Source organism: Aplysia californica, unplaced genomic scaffold, assembly GCF_000002075.1.
Source record: "Aplysia californica isolate F4 #8 unplaced genomic scaffold, AplCal3.0 scaffold00750, whole genome shotgun sequence".
Lineage (NCBI taxonomy): Eukaryota > Metazoa > Mollusca > Gastropoda > Aplysiida > Aplysiidae > Aplysia > Aplysia californica.
Window position 1 is genome coordinate 80,639 of NW_004798020.1, and position 21,348 is coordinate 101,986.

At 39.2% G+C, this 21,348-nt stretch overlaps 2 protein-coding genes across 5 annotated transcripts; one reads left to right on the forward strand and one right to left on the reverse strand.

Moving 5' to 3' along the window:
* Window positions 1-733: 733 nt before the first annotated feature.
* On the reverse strand, window positions 734-14,366 carry LOC101861319 (putative methyltransferase DDB_G0268948). 4 transcript variants are annotated; one of them, XM_013088483.2, is made up of 8 exons: window positions 14,196-14,366; window positions 8,905-9,192; window positions 6,037-6,200; window positions 4,485-4,593; window positions 3,749-3,846; window positions 2,869-3,000; window positions 2,111-2,244; window positions 734-1,785 (listed from the first exon to the last, which is right to left on the reverse strand). In XM_013088483.2, the coding sequence occupies exons 1-7, from the start codon at window positions 14,211-14,213 to the stop codon at window positions 2,145-2,147; spliced, it is 909 nt and encodes a 302-aa protein (XP_012943937.1). In that variant the 5' UTR covers window positions 14,214-14,366; the 3' UTR covers window positions 734-1,785; window positions 2,111-2,144. The 4 variants fall into 4 exon arrangements, with proteins under 4 accessions (XP_012943937.1, XP_005109191.1, XP_035828476.1 ...); XM_005109134.3 differs by having other exon boundaries at window positions 734-2,244; XM_035972583.1 differs by lacking the exon at window positions 14,196-14,366 and adding an exon at window positions 14,090-14,119 and having other exon boundaries at window positions 734-2,244.
* Window positions 14,367-14,846: 480 nt separating this feature from the next.
* On the forward strand, window positions 14,847-20,492 carry LOC101861688 (ectonucleotide pyrophosphatase/phosphodiesterase family member 5). The gene is made up of 5 exons (XM_005109137.3): window positions 14,847-14,963; window positions 15,623-16,571; window positions 17,653-17,838; window positions 18,563-18,799; window positions 19,855-20,492. Exons 2-5 carry the CDS (start codon window positions 15,704-15,706, stop codon window positions 20,097-20,099), a joined length of 1,536 nt encoding a protein of 511 aa, XP_005109194.1. The 5' UTR covers window positions 14,847-14,963; window positions 15,623-15,703; the 3' UTR covers window positions 20,100-20,492.
* Window positions 20,493-21,348: the final 856 nt, after the last annotated feature.

A 21,348-nucleotide genomic window follows, 5' to 3' on the forward strand; every position in this document is an offset into this window, starting at 1 on the left:
GGGGTCTTTTGGGTCTAATTTCAAATTCTATGGATAGGACTGCGGGCGACTTTGAAGCCCTGATTGATAGGTATTGTAACGAGTTGTGTCCCATACCCCAAGATATACACCGTAATTTCAAGGGGGGGAGCTCTTTGACCTATGGCACAGAATCTACCATCATTTATATTTAAAATACAGTAAATGCAGTTTTTGCAGTTGTACCGGAAAGCAAAAAACTGAACGTTGCTACCAAGAAAACAAGCTGTCTGCAAACAATCAAAGTCATTATTTTCAAGAGAGCAATTTTGATAATAGCTCCCTTATTATCTTTAAAGCAAATGTTGTTTTTTTGGTGACAACGTTCTGTTTTTGTGGTTTTCCTGTACTTTAAAACATGACAGCAGAGTTGTAGAGAAGGCATATATATTCCAAGGAAAACAGAGAAATTCAGAGCCTATTCAGGTTCAGACTCCTAACTTTTGAGTTATGGTCAAGTTTTGTTACAGTTACACCATCGATCATTCCACAAAAACATGCTGCCTAACACGGTCTGTTTTTTCTGTATCTTGAAGGCAAGTTTTCTTTACACTATCCAAAAAAAACAACATGAATGCTGCTGCCAGCATTTGCCTCTTTTTTGTTTTGAGTAGAAGCCTTGTATGTCGGGAAAATTGAATGGAAAAGGTCACATACAGTAACACTTCACACCTGTGCAAATATACATGAAATACACGAACAAGAAACAAGGGTAGTTGACAAAACACAAATATATTGTCTTTGGTCAGTTGATCAATTATCCTTCGTTTACATGATAAGAAATTTCACATCGCATGGGTAATATTTAAGCCCAATTACTAATTTCTTGCATCAAACTCTACATAACAGTATCACGGTAAATAAACTGCTTAATATACATTAATGAAATACAGAAATAGGAAACCAGGATAGCACCAGTATACAAAATGTAAATGCCACTTTGTTTTGCCAGTAGCCTTCTTGAATTATTCTTGGCTTGCAAAGATATGAAATTCTACATGACTTGGGCAATATATAGAAGAAGAACACAGGTTTCTTTCATGACCAAACTACATAAATGCAAATAATCAATCAATCACCAGTTTTTGAATAATATTAACATCCTGTTTTAATATGGCACACAGTTCTTCTTTTATGAACTAAGAGATGCAAGCAGTCTTCTTTTGAAGGAAGATAAGAATGCATTAAGAGTAAAATATAACAAGTACGCAAGTTTAAGTAAGTAGGCCTACCTCGAAGTAACGATTACTGAGCAATCTTATCTCTGACATTCTCAGAACAAGTCCCAAATATCTTCATTTTCTCCAGTGTGTGGTCCTCCTATTCATATCTTCTCTCCCAGCTCTTTCCAACACTTCACTATTTGAGACAAATTTGTTCCATTTTATAGATAAATTACTTCAAAAGTAGGTCTCACCTCAAATGAAGCGAGTTACTGTTACTTCATAAACAGTTCTTCTTTTATGAACTAAGAGATGCAAGCAGTCTTCTTTTGAAGATAAGATATGAATGCATTAAAAGAGTAAAATATAACAAGTACGCAAGTTCAAGTAAGTACCTAGAAGCAACGATTACTGAGCAATCTTATCTCTGACATTCTCAAAACAAGTCCCAAATATATTCATTTTCTCCAGAGTGTGGTTCTATTGATATCTTCTATCCCAGCTCTTTTCAACACTTCGTTTTATTTGTGACAAATTTATTCCATTTTATTGATAAAATACTTCAAATGTAGGTCTCACCTCAAATGAAGCGAGTTACTGTTACTTCATAAACAGTTCTTCTTTTATGAACTAAGAGATGCAAGCAGTCTTCTTTTGAAGATAAGATATGAATGCATTAAAAGAGTAAAATATAACAAGTACGCAAGTTTAAGTAAGTACCTAGAAGCAACGATTACTGAGCAATCTTATCTCTGACATTCTCAAAACAAGTCCCAAATATCTTCATTTTCTCCAGAGTGTGGTTCTATTGATATCTTCTATCCCAGCTCTTTCCAACACTTCGTTTTATTTTTGACAAATTTATTCCATTTTATTGATAAAATACTTCAAATGTAGGTCTCACCTCAAATGAAGCGAGTTACTGTTACTTCATAAACAGTGTGACAACAAAAGACCGAGCACCTACGATGGTAAATGAGCCATCAGCATAAACACTGGCCAGGAAATTCTTGTCTTGAATTCAGATGCCTCGTTTTCACTAACTCCAGCCAATTCTTGCATCCTTGGTTGAAAAAGACACAGAACCGCGAAAATTTCATTACAAGCAAAAGTATGCAAAACACAAGTCCAAATTACAAAATTGATCTTTGAAAAAAAGAAATGGTCGCAAGTTTGAATAAATCAGAGTCGTCTTAGTACTATTTTTTTTTCTCAGTGAAACAAGTTCAACAGAGAACATTTAAAAACATTTACACATGTGAAACGATTTCCATTCCAAAAATATTATCTGAACCGATTAAAGTGACTTTTACATAATAATAATAATTGCATTTAAATTGCGCATATCCATGCTCAAGAGCATGCTCTATGCGCTTTACAACTATTATCACCCCAGCAGACCCTCTGAGAACACTCAGACACATTCTCGGCTTCCGCAGAACCATACAGTGTGTCCTAAAAGGATGTAATGACAACAATAATGCTTCTCTGAAATCCGTCTCACTTCTGAGCTGCAACAGGTTTTTCCTCCTTTAGCTTGAACCCCATTCCCCTCCTCCTTCCTTTATAAAATTTGCACCAAAATGGATTGTGACGTAGAAAAATGGAGGAGGAAAGAATGAAAAATTGGACTTCACAGTGTTCAACATTGTCTCACTCTCACTGCACATCAAGTACAAGTACCTACCTTGCCCTGACCTCTCCTACGAGGTTGTTCCCAGGATGAGCCATGTTGTACTTGTGGTACGCTGACCACGAACCCATGTAGCCAATCAGATCTTCTAGACCAACTTCCTTGACAAGGGAGAGACTGTCATCCCTGGGAGATTCACACACACAGCACAAAAAGTTAACTAAAGAAAATAAGAAAAGTTCTGTTAAACACACAGATTTATGACTATCTTAATATTAGTAATAATAAATGACATTTGTGTAGTGCTCAACCCCGATTATAAAGTACACAGGCTCTGAGCGCTTTATAGTACAATACAATGTACAACAGTAACATAAAACGTGTTCTGACTAAAAGAAAACCACTCCAAATATTCATCTTATTAATTTAAAAACAGTTTAAACAGAAATGACAATCTTTTCACCATGATGGCAAGATACAAATTTCATATTATATATATATATAAGAATAGCACAGAGGTTAAAAAAAAAGGGGGGGGGGGGGGAGTGCCAAGAAGCAGATTATATTCAGTAAAGATGAAAAATATGTTCATAGAGTAAATCATACTTTAACTCTTTATCCCCAAGCGGGGTGAACCCACAATGGCGGGGCACTCTTTTGGTACGAAAAGTGACGTATATGACACTTAATTGGTTACTAAGTCAAAATAAGTGAACCTATTTTGATAGTTCTTCATCTAATGAATGAATTCCCCGTAAAGAGACCTGTTTTTGGCAATTGCCAAAAAGTAATTTGATGCCAGTCATCGTAAAGGAATGTGAAACAGCTGCTGCCAGCGACTCACCAGCACAGTGGTTCCAACCGCAAGCCAATGGGAGCAGCTTGCCGAAGCTAAGGAGTTAAAACACCCGCCAGCCACCCTGTAGGTACTCACCTTCTCCACCCAGGGTAGGGTAATGAGACTGTCCGGTACTTCTCCTCCACCATTTTGCGCCCTCCTACCCAGTACGGACCTAGAACCTCTCCATAGATCTTAGAGGCCACAAGTAAAAGAAGACAAGAAAAGATCACCATCAAGACTAGAGTCACATTGTGATATCAGTTCTGCATGCAGTTTCAAATAAGACTCAAAACATTCATTATTGTCCTGTTCTTAACCCTTTGAGTCCTGACCTCCTGATAGTCGAACACAGAAGAATCACGCATTCGTCGAACTGTACCTGCGGTCCCAGGTTTTTTTGGTTTTTCTTTATCTTTGTAAGACATCCCTCGAACTACGAATCCCTCGAATTACCGAGGCCAGTCCCGACGAATTGGAACTATCCGTGTTATACTGCATTTCAGTACATGCTAGAATGGTTACACTTTTCAATGTCTTCTTAAAAAACTTTAAATAACATAGCAAATATTAGCCCCCCCCCCTCCCCACCCACCCCCTTTATTCACCACAGAGTGACAGTATAAACCACCGAGAGTTTTTCTCTATAAAATTTATTCTGACTTTGTTCTGAGCATCAGCAAAATAGCAAATTAGCACAAATTAAACCAACAATGAGCAAAAAGAAGAAATAGTAGTCGCAGCATTCATCAGAAAAATAAAAAATTTCCACTTCAGAATTCAAACTGACTCACGTTTTGCAAAAAAAAAAAGAAAAAAAAAGCCAACTTACATGGTAAAAATATTGAAAGACTTTCTGGTGGGAGAGTTCCCACAACCCGTAGCCGTACACAACCAACGATCCGCCGGGTTTCACAGTTCGTTCCACTTCTTTAAAAAACCTGTGTAGTAAACAGAACAGACTGTCACAATCATCATTATCATCCAGTGCCAGATCTGCGACAGACATCGGCGATCATGGTTTTCCATTCATTCCTTTGCTCGGATGCTCTCAAAAAAGCTACGTTTCCCTAATCTTTCCCTGTTACCCATTTGTTCAGGTTCCCTAAGTATGTTGTTGTGGGCCTACCCCTGCCTCGCTTGTCCTCAGTTTTGCCAGTGAGAGCTAGATGTTCAAGACCCTTATGTCTATTCAGGTGTCACAATATTCCCACAATATATTTATAACACATTAACGTAGAAAACATGACAGCTTATTGATAAGAATTCCTAACCTCCCTTAAAAAAATTTTTTTTTTTTAAACAGTAACTGCACCAATACAAAAAAGGTGGAGTTGGAATTTCAGTAGTTACTATGACTAAATTTTAATTTACAGGATCTCAAAGACTCTGAAAGTACCGGTATTCTTAAAAAGGCTTACACTTTTAAACTTTTGCTCCAATAAGAAATGCAACTGACATGACAGAATGTAGGAAGGTGTTGAAAGCATAAAATCTAACATGGTAGCGTTGGGCCCATGCACATGAGCCAGGAGGAGAGATGTGATGCTGTAACTTTAACTGTTACACTCAGCCATATTTAATAGTGTTTGAGAGAGGGATAAGATAAGATAAGATACATCTTTATTGTTCAGATCCTGGCACATTGGTTTGGTGTTTCACCACATACGTACGCACACACACAGATACACACACACATACACACAATCATGCACAGACACGAATATATATGCAGGCACATGTGCACACCCATACACACACACACACACATACACACACACACATGGAGGAGGCCTGGACGAGCTGGCAGCAAACATCTACGCACGGCATGTGAGCATGCTTACGGCATAACATCTAGGAGTCTAGGCATTCATGTGAGCACCGTCAGAACAGGTCGGTCACTTACTACGAGATTTTCTTTTCACTCCAGCATCTGTTCCTATCACACAGTGAAAAACAGGCAAAGCATCAGCACTGCCCTTGCAATAAATTTCAACTAAAAATAAACAAAGGCGGAAACCATGAGAGTTTGGCACCCTTTGACACTGTAATAATCGATGACAAGAAGTGTTATATATGTACACATACCTTACTTTTACCAAGTGTTACTGTTTTATTAAGTTCACAATTTATTATAAGCAAAAAATGCAAGTTCATTGAAAAGAAAAGCCATTAACACGACTTAGAAACTCAAAACACAACTCATTTCTTTGATTCTGACAAAATTGTAGCTGGCTAGGCTTATTATATAATGATAATAATACATGGCATAGCGCATTCCGATAGGTTAAAATGCTCAATGCGCTATACAAGTAGGCCTACAAGATATATTAATAAATTATAATGGCTTAAAAGTACAGACAATAAAGTAAATTATGACTTACTTTGACTGGTCTACCCAGTGGAAAGCTTGGGCTATGGTCACCAGATCAAGAGAGCCGTTCTCATAAGCACTCAAATCTTCGGCTCGAGACACACGGAAAGACAAGTTGCTCACATCGGTCGGGGCTCTCGCAATCTGCTGCTCACTCACATCCATGCCTACCACCTAATATAAGGACACAATGATATACTGTTGAAACTGTCCAAGGTGATCATCCAATGACAAAGAGCTAAGTGGACATACTCGATAAATGGCCCTCTTACACAGTGACATTATAATATAAATAAAATGTAAGGGAGTGAATGGGAAGTGGCCATTTCTGTAGGTGATTGTCTCATACTTATACTGGTGGCACGCACGTACACACACATATATGCACGCATGCACGCACATGTGAGGTGCATTGTGGTGAAATCAGATGCTTGGAAAGATAACAAAATCGAAGATATCTGCATTTTTCTGCCAGTTTGACCTTTTTTTTTTCAAATTTTGTTTTGTTGTTTGGCTCAAAACTTTTATGTCTATTTAAAAACATATACATTTCTGTCTGGGTGGATTTTTACTGAAAAATGATTAAAAAGGAACAATGTTTTTCAGTTTCTGAGGACTCTCAAGCTTTGGAAATTTCAGTACATTTGTAATCGTAAAACGAATTGAGAACTCTCCAAGAAAAACTGTGTTGTTAGATATGAATGCAAACTATTATTAGAATCATTATTCTATTTTACTTGGATTTACTTGGATCCAGAGCTAGAATCATAGCAGGCGGCACATGTCCATGGCTGCTCATCTCTCCTTTCCAGCATCCACCTCAGGGTCTTCCTGCTAATTGTCTCCATGAGGAGTTGGTTTGAGACACGCCTGACCACTCCTTGGAGCAAACTTTTTTTCGCTGTGCCCCGCACACACTTTTCTTTTATTGTGCTGAGTGTGTGGGAGTCTGTCTCCTCTTGGTTGTGAAGGCTCTCCTTGCATCTGGCGATCACCATTGGTGAGTCGAGCATGATTCGGCCATTGGGTGATGCTTTGCCGGCAAGTTCATCAGCACGCTCATTTCCGTGCACCCCGGCGTGACCAAGGCAGAACACCCATGTAATTCTTAGGAGGTGGCTATTTGCAATGGAAGCTCTCCAGTCACTGTAGAGCCACCCACTCCTGATTTTTTATTGGGTGCTCATCGAGTCTGTGACAAACAGGGCATGTTTATACACTTCCACGTTGATCCATTCCAGTGCCTCTGTTATTGCCTTGACCTCCATTGCCATGCTCGACGTAGTGCACTCGTAGGCTCCACTATTCTATTATTACAGTGAAACTTGCATGTAGAACTATAACAAAGTTGTCATGCTTGACTATCAAATTTGTAGAATTGAGAGTAAGTTATAAGAACACTTGTGGCTAGTGAGAGCATTTTTTACTGATAGCATAAGGGGCATCTGTTCTGAGAGTATTAGTACAGTGCGAGTCAAAGAGTGCGAGTACAAAGGGAAAGAATCTATGAAGCCCAAAAAAACTTGCTTTCATGAGTGGTTGCTTCCCTTGGCACAGCCCCTGAATAACAGGGTCAGGCTTGAGCAACATTAATAAATTTATACTTTTTGCTTTTTCATGTTGACGATTAGTTAATCTCACCAGAACAAAAAGTTCTTTGTAAAAACCTGAAAGCACACGTCACGTTCATTGTCTCTCCAGTTTATACATTTCTTGGTCCCCAACTGCCCTTATCATATCTTTGTCTTTCAAAAAAGTTGACAGGGAGCTTAGAACAGTGCGGTATTCACCACAAAATATGCTGTCTACCACACATATACATGAAGTAAGTGTGCTGGCCACCCACCCAAACTCTCCCGGACCAGCAAAGGGCCAGACAAATATCTTGCAAGAGTGTCCTCAGCACATGTGCTGGATGTGGCAAAAGGCCTCCAATTGGTCGCATAAGACGGCGATGTATCTCTGATTTCGGTCAGTCGTAGTGTAGGCCTACAGTGTATTATATCCACCATTGTTGTTGTTATCGATCCAACAACAGCTGAGCTCTCGCCCTTCTGTCCAATGTCATGTAGTGATAAGTGTAGGTTTGCTGCAGTTGCTGTGTTGCTGTAATGTTTCATAGAGTGTGTTGTCAATGTTAGGTCTCGGAGGGAGAAGTGTATCTCTGATGTCATTAAGTGGGCTGTGCAGTGGAACATGTGATGATCCACAGTCTCATATAGTCACACAAAGAATGTGTTGGGGGAAGTTCTTGTATTATACTGTATGATACCCAATAAATGTGCAAGAATCCACAGTGCATGGCGAAAAATGGTCTCTTGGAATAATAGACACGGTTCCTTGTTGGAGAAAAATGTTCAAAAGTCACATCACCATGGGATGTTTGTTCGGTTTAAGTCTGATTTTATGGGTTTTTAAAAATAAAAAAACCCTGGTGAATCCTTATTTTGTTGAGTCCAAGTTCTTTGTATCCAAATTTCACTGCATTTTGTTGTTATCATCATTATTGTTATTTTAAACACCACTGCTATTAAGTTATCATTGTTATCACTTGTACATTATTATTATTGTCAATACTATTAGATCTATGTCATTATTGCGCTAGCAAAATGGTACATCTCATTTTTGCTACTTTTGAGATAAATGAAAAAAAACTGTTTAACTAATCTATTTATCATATATAAAGGTAAAACTTGCCATGCATGGTTTTTTTAATGACAGCCAGCGTATTTCTGTTCTGGTTGGGTCAAAAGATCTAGTACGGAATAGTACCATAAAACAAATATAATAAGACTAATTGCATTTTGTCACAACTCTGAGTTATACCATTTTGTTAGCACAGTGACGATATTATATCAGTCCTTTTCTTACTTCTTACCTTCCTGAAATACTTAGTTAGAGGTAGGGTGCTCTGTCCTGATCCACATCCTAAGTCGACAGCTGTGTCAAAACTGCTGGAAGTTTCTGCACAAAACTCTTTTATTGTCTCGAACACTTCATCGCTGTACACTGGCCTGAACTTGGCATACAGATCTGTCTGCTTTTCCCCAGTAAACAACTGGGCTGTGGACATTTTCGCCACAGAAAACTTTGTGACTTCTCTTTGAAGTTGGCGGTGGAGTTGATTGAGGAAGCATCCCCTGCCAATTAAGGCACAAACTTCAATCTGAAGAGGACAAAGAGAAACTGACAGTCATTTCAAAACGAACCAACTATAACTTCCTTTTATGGTTTACCCTCACCCTTATCCAATAACCCAAATCCAGCAAATGTGAACAAAACGTGCAGAACTTGAAGATTGTAACATGACACCACAATCTTATCCAATCCAACCACTTGAGGATTCATGACCACAGATTAGCAAAGACACTCGATACTAAGTTACTACATTATGAAGTATAGGGGGCGGGTTATGAGAGGGAGCGTGGTGAAATCAGGCGCTCGTCAAAACAATGAAATCAAAGAAACCAGCATTTTTCTGTGCGTTGGGAAATTTAAAAAAATTAATTTTCTTTTGCAGTCCCAACACCTTTTATATATTCTTTAAATGCATTTCTGTGTGGATGTTACTGAAAAAATGTTAATTACAGGCACATAACATGTAAATGTCCAGTTTCTAAGGACGCTGAAGCTTCCCAAGTCACCAGACTTTGGTGGCCATTTTCTTGCTAATTTCATCTCTCATCTCAATCTCAGGTGACTTAACCACCATCTTTAATCGTATAGCACAACTTCTATTCAAGCTCAAGATAGAATACGGTTACACGGATAGGTCACCACAGAAGACTCGAAATCATGCTTCCGTCGAACTGCGCCTGCGGTTCCCGGGGGGGGTGTTTTCTTGATCTTTTTAAGCTCATTATATCCCTCGAACTACGGATCCCTTGAACTACTGATGTCGGTCCCGACAAATTCGAGCTATCCATGTTATAAATATATATATATATATATATATATATATGGGAATTTTTTTCCGCAAAAATGCAACACAAATGAACAAATTTCAAGATGATATTAAATTAATAACTCTATATATGCCCAAAAATTTACAAGCGCCTGATTCCGCCACGTTGTGTCACTTAATTGATGCAGAAATATGATTTCAAATGAGAGTTTTAGCGTAGTCGGCTTCTGATACCATGTACCTTTGGAAAGGTGATAATGAGCCTTAGGAAACAAATTCAACAAGTCAGGACATATATTATTCCCTTCTCTGATCTACCCGCTCTTTCAGAAGACGTCTCAACTTTTAACTCCGTTTGAAACGGAAAACACCTTGCCTGCTCTGATTTGAAACAAAAAAAACTCCCCAAGTTTAGCATGTTCCCTGTCAGCTCTACTCTTTACACCATTAAAGTAGATGTTTCCGGTATATCCAAGCCAGCAGTAAGTGTTAAGTGTTGCAGAATGGTGTGAAATCTCACAAGTGCCTATGTACTTGTTGCGGAACACAGCACTACACCACAAGTTAAAACGACACTATAAAATGATAAGAGAAAATTCTTACCGTGGATGATGAGTATTTTAATTTCAATAAGTGTAGTGCATCGTATATTTCCCGAAGTGAGTAGACCAAGGCTCTGTCCCCTACTCTCTCTCGTCCGATTGTCCCACTGAAGGCCGCGATAGACCGATTATATATATACACTTCTCGTGAACTATCCTAAGCGGGATCCCCTCACAGAACGAGATCCCCGCGTTTCTCCGCACGAGAACCCGCGCCCCGAGTAAATCTCATTACTTGTGTCCACAACAGTACTGTGAAACTGAAAGTGCTCGAATAGCACTCCAGCCAAGGAACTTTCCTTGGAAGCTATATGTAGAAATGTGAAATTAATTTGACCAAAGCCTGTCTCCCTGAGCAAACAGCCAGCAGAGAAAAAATCCCTTAAATATCATTGTTAAATGTACACAGGAGAGGTTAATTGTGCTTATTTCATCGATGGGTGAGTCTAAGAGTGGAAACAAAAGATGATGTTCCATCTTATAGTTTCTGTTTTTAATACATCAGTCAAACAGTAGTGAGATATATATGCAAGCACTGCCATAATGGATTATAAGACTGACACATATGCATTAGCAAGGATGGTTTAGTTTAGTTTTAGTAATATGAGGTGCCCGTTGCGGATGGGATCGGGTCGGGTCCGGGGGTGATCGCCCCACTCATCACCAGAAAACAAACACGTTTGTTTTTGAGTCAGCGAGATCGGCTTGCCATGATTATAGCCGCTTTGCACCCTCAATATATATCTGGCTAGCAAACCGCCCCGACCAGACCCGATCCCCCAATGGGCACCCCATATAAGAGTTTTACAGCACTTGCAACATGACAATAGGTCATATTTATGTGCCGAAGATTAGCAAGGTGTTACAAGAGAGTAATAAACACACAAAAAAAGGGAGATCAAATGAGGATGACAGTATATCATATTGGATAGGAAAGAAAGAGCTGACCACATAAGAGCACCTGCCTACCACCGACTCAGCAAACCAGAGGTGTAGTTTTTACCACTGAAACCAGCTAGACTACCAGCCCCCCTGAAGCCTCCCATGCACTGACAGGGGGTAAGCCCCCCTGCTTTAACCCCCCCACACTGTTATGGCCAGAGCTGTTAAAGTACTTTTTAAAAAGTACTTAAAAATGCAAATTTAAGTACAATCTAAAAAATGTACTTAAGTACAGTAAGTACTTTCCTGTAAAATGTACTTGAGTACAAGTACTTTTTAAAAAAGTACTTATGAGTACATTTTGAGTACTTTCTGCTAATATGCTAAAACACTTCAGTGCTAATGCAAAACATCAAATTGAATAACATCCAGTATATTTGATAAATTAGGCCATTTACTACTAAAAATGTCTACTGCATACCAAGCATTTGATTATACAATGTACGCACTGAACGTAGGTGGAAATGGTCAGTGAAATTGAACAAAAAAGACAACAAACAGACGCAACTAGTGGGTAAGTGATATTATGAATTATAGAACTTAATGTTTGAGCAAGACGTGATCAAATGTAAGTCAGTCCAAGAGGTCGGAAAGTTTTACAGGAAAAGTATCCAAATTGGAAAATGTAGATACAAAGTTGCTCTTAAGAAAACATAAAATGGATGAAAATGGCCAGCATAGAAGTGGAAAAGTGCATTGAACTCTTGATTAACAAATCCTCAATGAATCAATGCAGCCTTGAGCAAATACCACCGAAAAAAAAGTTTAAAAGAAATTAAGGTAGCCTAAAAAATTGTTAGATCACATTGAGAATACAGTTTCAGTTTCAATTGATTATATATTAGTAAGACAGATTTTGGTCACACTCTGAGGTCCACGGCGCCCATGGCAAACCAAAATACATGTAGTTTCCTAGAGTTTAGTGAGTGAGTAGTGTAACCAAAGATTCTCTACTACAGTAGTCTCCGCCTTAGATCCCAGGGCCCGAAAGCAAGGAAAATATTGGATCTTAGCCGACGAAGCCAAGGAAGAATCTACAGTGACCCATTAACTGATGTGACCCCTGGGTGGGTTTATGACATATGGTGAGCAAAGAGTGGTCAACCTTGATGACCAGTCACAGTGGCATGAGGCATGTCATATATATTGTATATACACATACACTCATTAGCCTTCTATCGTGAGTCTTGAGATCTTTATCTACGTTTATCTAGTTGCCCCTCCCCTTTACCTGTCCAACAATTTTAGCTTTCCATCTCTGATTGAGTCCCCCCCCGCGCCTTTGTCGTTATGCACCATTATGTTGTGACCACACCAATTAAAATAAACACATCGGTCAGTTCACACCTTGGTGTGTCCCATCTGGAGCAAACATTGTACCGTTTCATGGAGTTTTACAACACTTGTGATCACATTCACAAGAGTGACTGATCTTAGACGCGACAGGCATTTAAATTCTTTGATTTCAACTTTTAACTCTTGCCATGGTTGATCGGCTGTGCTTGTCCGTGTGTTTGTTCCTTAAATTATTATCAGAAATGCCGGCACTATAATATTACCCCATTAAGCTTCAAAAGTACTCAAAATGTACTTTAAAAATACTCAAAAGTACTTTAATAAAAAGTATCGGAGTACAGTAAAAGTACTGGTTCTCAAAACTGTACCGGAGTACAGTAAAAGTACCGAAAATTGTAACGTAAGTTCAAAGTACCGGAGTACTTGTACTCCGTTACAACCAGCTCTGGTTATGGCTAAGTGATAGTGCTCATTGAAACACGGTGGGTCCACCAGAGTTCAAACCGGCCAAATCAACATTTTTAAAACAAAAAAGGCAGAAAAATATTACTGGCTACATCTATTTAAAATTAATTGCGGTAGCTGCACATGCGGTTCACTCTTATTTAGCCTGAGATTTAAAGGCCACTTTTGTCCTTGAAAGTGGCTATTCTCACCCGCCCGGAAGTTCTCGCAAGATCTACTCCTGCCCTCTTCTCTCTCTCTCTGTCTCTTTCTGAATACTGTCTATTGAGATGAGACGGTGTGGACAATCAAATTGACCAAAACAAAGTTAAAAAATGATGTTAAAACACAAAAGTAAATTAAATTGGTTGTCTACAAAGATGCTACGGCTATTTAACTTTTCGAATCGAGCCGAACTACGCGGGTCGCCATTTTGTTTTGTTCTCTCTCTCACTCTCTCTCTCTCCACTGCCCACAGACAAAATTGTACGCTTTTAGTAGGCTACAAGTACAGTTGTAATGGAACGTTTGTTCACAGCACAGAATTCTACAATTTTTCTCTTATCACAGTGTAGAATTCTGTGGTTTAGGGTGAACGCAAAATTTGTTGGCCTAGATCTAGGCTATAACGGTGAACGCGCACCGGGTGAGAATAGCCAAAAGACTGGCCTGCACTATTCTCATCCCGGGTGAGAATAGAGGTGGCCTTTGTCCTTTGCAATCAGTTTTGTTTCTTATGTAAAAAAAAAAAAGAGGGGGGGGAGGCAATTTCCAAAGAGTCCTGCACGTCGAACACAAGTGACAAAGTTAATTCACTTCCTTTTTCACTGGTGGGGTACGTCCGAGTATGTCGTGTTATTTTGTGTTTGTTTTACCTCGGCCTGGCCCTGGTCTTAGCAAACATGCACGGTGTCCATACACACATGATGATGGATATCTCGCTGATACTGATAACCACAGGTCAATTTTCTGTCCACTTACCCCTCTCATGGCACACATTTCTGCTGACAATGGTTGCGTCACGTTTTCATCGCTATCAAAGTTATCATGACCTGTGCAAAGTTATGACTTTCATTTCATTATAAAAATTTGCAGGTGTAAGGCTTTGTTTACGGTTGCGGAATTGCCCCCGACCTTTGACTGTTGACCCCTGGAGCAGTTCCCGTGCAGCCGTGCAGAGACCGTATGTAGTATGTAGTATGTATAGCCTAGCCCAGGCAAAAGACCTTGGTTGGACGCTCAGGGATAGAGACCAATTGGTTTCCATGTGCTCCAAAGAACCCCCCCCCCCCCCCCAAACCGCAACTTCTATTTTTATTACCACTACCATTACCGATTCATTCTCCCAATACATCTGAGAATCCCAGTTCTAATCTTATTCGTTAGGCCTATCCATGTGTGTGTGTGCTGGGGGGGGGGGGGTAGCCTGGAAGACTCGAAACACTTCAAATATCATCGGATTAATTTGACCTGACTGTTTTCCATTGATCTGAAAACCTTTCCTCCATCTGGCAAAACATATAAACTAGTTCAAAATCTCCAAGGGTTTCCTCGAAAAAGTTTATGGTTTATTTTACGTTGTGTGCACGGATTTAATATACCAAGTACTCATGCTTTTATAAACACCGGTATCAATTGCCAAGGGAGGGCACTGTTAGATACGTTTTATTAGGAAGTAAACGGTTGACTGACAGACCGTGGTAACATCGTCAACAACATCATTGTTCTTCCTTCGATTCCCTCATAAATGTGTTTGTTTAGTTAAATTTAGTTTTTGCTTTGTATTCGGTTCTTTTTTTCCTTTATTTAAATACTTTTGAACTTTGGGACTTTTCGTTTTCCAGCAGTATTTAGACCCACAGAAAGCAAACAAAATTGTGTTCCAAAGAGCCAGATTTTGTTTTTCAAAACCTGAACAACAAATTTTACCTAAAAAGTTTAGAATCGAGATCTAGATATCTAAACCTATGACTATGACTCATGACTCATGACCCATAACCTCTACCTTGTGATGATAGGGCCTCTGTTCATGTTTCTTATTTAAGTTATTATGATATTTGATCTAATATTATTCATAATATATAATTTGCAACACTCATGCTTCTCCATGAGTGAGGAATCCAAGCATAGTACTATGCTATAAATAAATCAGTACAGTATCATAAATTGTCATTCATAGTACAAGAACTGGTGTGGAACAGCAAGGTCTAGGTTGAGATCTGATTGACATCAGCAGACCAGGCCAACACAACAATATTTGGGTGTAGGCAGCCATGTTTATATTTGGTGAAACAAGGATTTCAATTTTGTCCTCTTGATCTTGTGATAAAACAGGTCAACTGAGTCTGAGTGAACTGGGAACAATTTGGTGTCTAATTGTGAATGGTTTTATAATTATTCTCTTACAGTTTCTACCTGACAGAACCTTGTGGTGACTTTGACGAAAGTGAGATTTGTGTAGCAGTGAAATTTTTACAAGAAGGCCCACTATGGATGGCTCAATATATTTGTGTCTTCTGATTATATTGACTCTGCTGCATTGGCCATCCATCCCAGTCGAATGTTCTCCAGTCTATAAAAGTAAGACAGCAGGTAATCCACTCTTGATCGTTTCATTTGATGGATTCAGATGGAATTATTTGCAAAGAACTGCGACTCCAAATTTTGACAAATTTCTCCTCAATGGTGTTCACGCAAGATATGGCCTGAAAAATGCTTTCATTACCAAAACTTTCCCCAACCATTTTACTCTTGCGACAGGTTTATGGGAAGAAAGCCATGGGATTGTTGCAAACACCATGTATGATCCCATCCTTAATCAAAGTTTTACCATGAGGAATGCAACGGCTCAAAGTGATCCGGCCTGGTTCGACGCTGGTGGGGAACCTATCTGGGTTACAAATCAAATACAGAAGACAGACGGACGAAGTGGGGTCATGATGTGGGTCGGAGGAGAGGCGCCAGTAAAGTGGGTCTTGCCATCAAGACATGTGCGATATGATGGGAGCATGAAGAACTTTTCAAAAGTCGACACTGTGATCAGTTGGTACCTTGACAAGTATCCTATCAATTTGGGGATGATGTACTTTGACCAACCTGATGCATATGGCCATGCGTTTGGACCTGATTCAGATGAGGTGACGCGGATGATTGGAGGTCTTGATGAAGTGGTTGGATATTTATTACAACGCCTTGAAGAAGTTGGTTTATTGGGCAAAATTAACGTCATATTAACGAGTGATCATGGCTTTGCAGAAACACCAAAGAAAAATTTTATCAACTTAGATGATTACATCGACCCTGAGACATATGAGATTGCTTCAACCTCACCAGTTGCTGATATTTGGCCTCATGAGGGTAATTATTCAAGCTTTTTATTTATATTAAATACTACTTTGTCCTCTCCTTCTGCAGTCATATTTAATTTTGTAATTTATTATCTTGTTATATAAAAATCACTTTATTGCTGTCTTTGACATCCATTCTTTAAGTGGCTGCATTTCATATTTTAAATGTTACTTGTTTTTGTTAGAGAGATTGGATTTAAAAAACTATCCTTCAAAAATAAATATTCAGCCATATTTTAAAATTAATCAAAACAGTTTGGTCTGTTAGGTGGAAGTTGATGTTTCAAATCTAAGGGGGCTATCTGATTTTCCTCATCCTTTCTGAAATTTTTCTTCTTACCCTGTGTCTAGGCGAGGAACCATTGAAGGCCCCCTCTGCCTTTGAAATGACAGTTCTCTATGATTCCAAATTGAGTCCTTTCAGTTTTACCTTTACATTGTTATGTTGAGAGAGCCTTTGTGGGTGAAGATACTGAATTTGGGAAAGATTTACTCATTATGATAATATAAATACAATTTTGTTTTTGTCAAGTAGATTGATTGCAGAATAGCGCTCACTGATTTTTAGTGTAGAGCATTTCAAGGATATATTAAATTTCTTTTATTTGAGTCAATGTGTTTGAGGATAAAAATGAAGAAAGGATTGCTTGTATTTGCAGCACAGACTTTACACCGAGTATGAAAGAGAAGTGTTTCAAACTGACTTTCATTCTGGACATGAGATCACGTAGCAATTTAAGAACTGATATTGATTTGGTGCGCTTTCATTAACGTCTTACTATATATATAGTATAATTGCTGTGACAAAATGACTGACCAAACACTTTTAAGCATGTGAAAGGAAAATGTTCACGCTATGCCACTATGATTTTCAGGGTTGCTGTGATGATTATATATATATATATTTTGTGAGAAGTGTCCACTGACAACTGTACTCAAAATTTTTTTAATGTGCTGCACATATAACTGTTGGATTTTAATATTTTCTCTCAAACTATCCATGTCTTAGTCTTATCTTTTTTTGCTTTTCAAAGGAGATTTTGAAGAGTTTGATTACTCCCCCCCACCCCCCACCCCCCTCCTATTCTCAGGAAAATTAGAAGAAATCTACATGAAGCTGAAAAAAGGATCGGAAAAATCAGGACACTTTACAGTTTTCAAGAAGGAAGAGATTCCAACAGAATTTCATTACACCAAGAACCAGCGGATCCCCCCTATTGTGGTTGTGGCTAAGGACACGTTCTCATTCACCATGGCCAAACACCCTTATTACAACAGTGAGTGCTTCTGTTCCATGTTCAGTGTTCTTTTTATGTATTTATTTTGTAGCCCCTTTCATTCAGTTCAATAGTTAGTATAATTTCACTCGGCTTTTTGGTGTTAATGAAAATAATAATAATAAATGACATTTATATAGCGCTCAACCCTATGTGAAGTAGGTCTACACAGGCTCTGAGCACTTTACAATTCAATACAACAGTAACATAAAACGTTGTGTTCTGACCAAAAGAAAATGTCCTTAATAAAAATGTTCATCTTATCCATTTAAAAACAAAAATGACTTCAGCTGACATTTGAATTAATCAAAGGATTTGATCTCTCTTAAACTGCTTGGCAAAGCATTCCAGATCTTGGGGCCTTGATATTCAAGTGCCCTTTTATTGTTTTTAAATTTCATAGATGGTGAAAGAAATTATTAGCGTTCAACGACCTCTTCTTCACAACCTCATCTCTGCTGTGTTGACGTGCCTGTAAGAACAGCCACTAACACACACACACACACACACACACACACACACACACACACACACACACACACACACACACACACACACACACACACACACACACAACCAACCTGCATTATTTTTTTATATAGATCTAATATATTGACCTTGTCCAAGACGCCCACCTGTCTAAAACAACCACTTTTCTACTCAACAATGGACGCGATGAATTTCAACTGTATTGTGCTGCTCTTTTACTTGTCATCATCTGCAGAGGGAAACCATGGATTTGACAACCGTCTTCAGGACATGCATCCGTTTTTCGTGGCCATGGGCCCGGCCTTCAAGAGCGGATATGCCGTGGACACGTTCCACAGCGTGGATGTCTACCCCTTGATGTGCCATCTGCTAGGTCTCGAGCCGTCCGCCAACAACGGGACTATGGAAGTGGTGTCACAGCTCCTGATGTCCACTCAGGACTCGTCTTCCTCTGTTGTCACATTTACTACGTGTATGTACATATACGTGGAATGAATTAATTGTATTTCTTACCCTAGCATTCCCGGGATTGTTGGGGGGCGGGGTGGGGGGGGGGGGGAGTTGTAGAAAGAATAAATGCTGACATTTTGTGTATATTTTGTAACCACATTTCCTGAGAATGCTAAGTACTTCCTTTACTTTACTTTATGAATTCTCTTTTGTTTTCTTGTTGCATTGTTTATGCGACATCAGTTTGCCAGGCTAGTCACAGTTTCACCAGAACCCCTTTAGCCAGCAATGTTTCAGGATGACCCGGGTCTGCCTTCATTCGCGGCTAGCGTAATGCCTCTATGGCATAAAGTCACACCTCATGCAATGCATATATCAGCATCTGGTTCTGCGTGATTCTGTCATTAGCATATTGTAAATGAACATATCCTTTCGATTCTTCCATGACACCACAGACATGAATTTCTTTTGCATAAATCATGTGTAATTGCCCATCTTTTGGTTATTTTTCTGGTAAGTTTGTCATGTTTCGATTGACATTGAAGGGAAGCTAACTGCGATTATGCTTTTGCCTTTATCTCTCAAGCAAAATTTTATTTTACTCAATGGCTCTTTATCTTCTTGTTTGGAATTTGTGATTTCTACTCTCCCCCACTTTTGTTTTTATTAGGGTGGTTTCCTTTTACTTTTGCTGCTGAGAGAAACTGTTGGTTTGTTATTCTGGTCGACTACAGCTTTTTTCTGAGCCTCCTGATATTGGTTAAAGGTAAAGATTTATAAGGTTTGCTATCACAATGTCATGCGAAATACAGCTAAAGAACACTGTGTTAGTCTTATCTGGAACGCCATGATTTGGAAGAAATGAAATTTTTAAAAATGCAAAATATAGCATATATAAGAACTGTGTTTGTCTTATCTGGGATGTCATGATTTGAGCTCTGAAAGAAATGAATGGGGGTTTTTTTTCGTACTAGAATGTTTCACATATATTTTTTCTCTGACCTTACAAATTCCACAACTTCCTCTTACCCTTGAGTTTTCAGTACTCTCTTTTACCCTTGATTTTCCATGTTTCAGACGTGATCGGCATCGTGGTGATATCTTGTGTCGCTGGGCTCTACATGGTGGCTGCCTGCCGCTACCATCGCTACCTGAGTTTGAAGCGAAAGTCTTACAAACTACTGGCCGAGTCGAGCCTCTCTGCGCGGCCGAGCTCCTCTCTCACCAGCACAGCTGTGGTTACCGTAGGAACTTCCTCAGACTCCAGAAAGACAAACGAGGCGAAGACGCCACTCTTGGCTGATGTGGATGGCGATAACTGAAGACTGTGTTTCTCTCCCCAAAGTACTTATAAACAGAATGTGCTTTCATTAGCTAGGAATGTTCCACGTGAAGAATGCCAGGGGGATAGCCGCAGTTAATTTTTAGATCACTTTAAGTTACGCCCCATGTGGGCGCTATGACGTTACAGTTTAACGTAATGCAACATTTTAAAAGGACATAATAAGGAAGGGTCCATGTAAAAATAAAGGGGGAGGGGGGGGGGGGACTATGATGTACTTTTGAAGTTATGAGGTTCCAAACTTTAAGGCTAAGCTTTCTCAACATCATCAAAATGTCTCTGCTTTTTTCCCCCTTGGCAGTCTTAGCATGTATAATTTTTAGCAGACAAGAGCTTTGCTCAAAACAATGATTTTTACTCCTCAACACCCCCCCCCCCCCCCCCCCACCCCCCACAGCCTTGAGGAAAATCAATCAGAACTAAGTGTGCTGTAATCTGGCTCTGTATTGACATCATTCTGGAATAAGACTTATCAGGAAGAGGGATAACTGTGAATGTTCTATTTTCGTGAGCATTTATTTTGATGGCCCTCCCTTCGCTAAGATTTCGTCCCATCATGAAAGTGGGTCATGAAAGTGGGGCCTTGAGTGAAGTAACCAAAGCATGGCCTATGGGAATTCTCAATCTTCTTATAAGACCGTAAGCTTTGTCATGTATGTTGGTACAAATTTTAAATACTGACCAATTTTTGCTAGCCAAGACGGTGCGGCTTCAGTCATTTTACGGTCTCCTTGAAAATTAAGAATTTATGTGATTCGTACATTTCACATTGGCAGATTTGAATCTTTCATCAGTTTTCTGGTAAAATTTTGTTCAAATCTATTGCAGTGCAGTTATAAAATCACTTGTGGTGCATGTTTTATGGTCACATGGTTACCGAAATTTTCTTATTTTAAGATATACCTTGTATGCGAGAATGGCATCTTTGCCTCTCAAAACACCTTCTGTTCTTCAAGTATTTATTCGTAATTTTCAAAAACATCTTGACCCATGTCGTTGATGGGAATGGGAAGCAACTCTCCCACATTTACCTCCTCCCCCTCCCCATCCCTTTCTTATGGCCTACTCAAAATAAGTTTGCCTTTTTGTGTCTTTCATTACTGTGTAATGTGATGTGCCATTCTATTTTGAGGTCGCAGAGTCAGTTCCTGGAAGAACGGGAACAGCCATAGCCTTGGGCTTGTCCCACAAGTGAAGTACGTCTGTTTGTATTGTGTCTTTTGTCAGTT

Bases quoted from the DNA above. Each gene is read 5' to 3' on its own strand.
- LOC101861319 (XM_013088483.2), bottom strand. The intron at 6,201-8,904 runs GTAAGAAGTAAG...TCCTTATATTAG, and splicing joins TAACTAAGTATTTCAGGAAG to GTGGTAGGCATGGATGTGAG. The intron at 3,001-3,748 runs GTGAGTACCTAC...TGAATCTCCCAG, and splicing joins CCCTACCCTGGGTGGAGAAG to GGATGACAGTCTCTCCCTTG.
- LOC101861688 (XM_005109137.3), top strand. From the start codon at position 15,704: ATGGATGGCTCAATATATTTGTGTCTTCTGATTATATTGACTCTGCTG. The intron at 17,839-18,562 runs GTGAGTGCTTCT...CATCATCTGCAG, and splicing joins CAAACACCCTTATTACAACA to AGGGAAACCATGGATTTGAC. The intron at 18,800-19,854 runs GTATGTACATAT...TCCATGTTTCAG, and splicing joins TGTTGTCACATTTACTACGT to ACGTGATCGGCATCGTGGTG.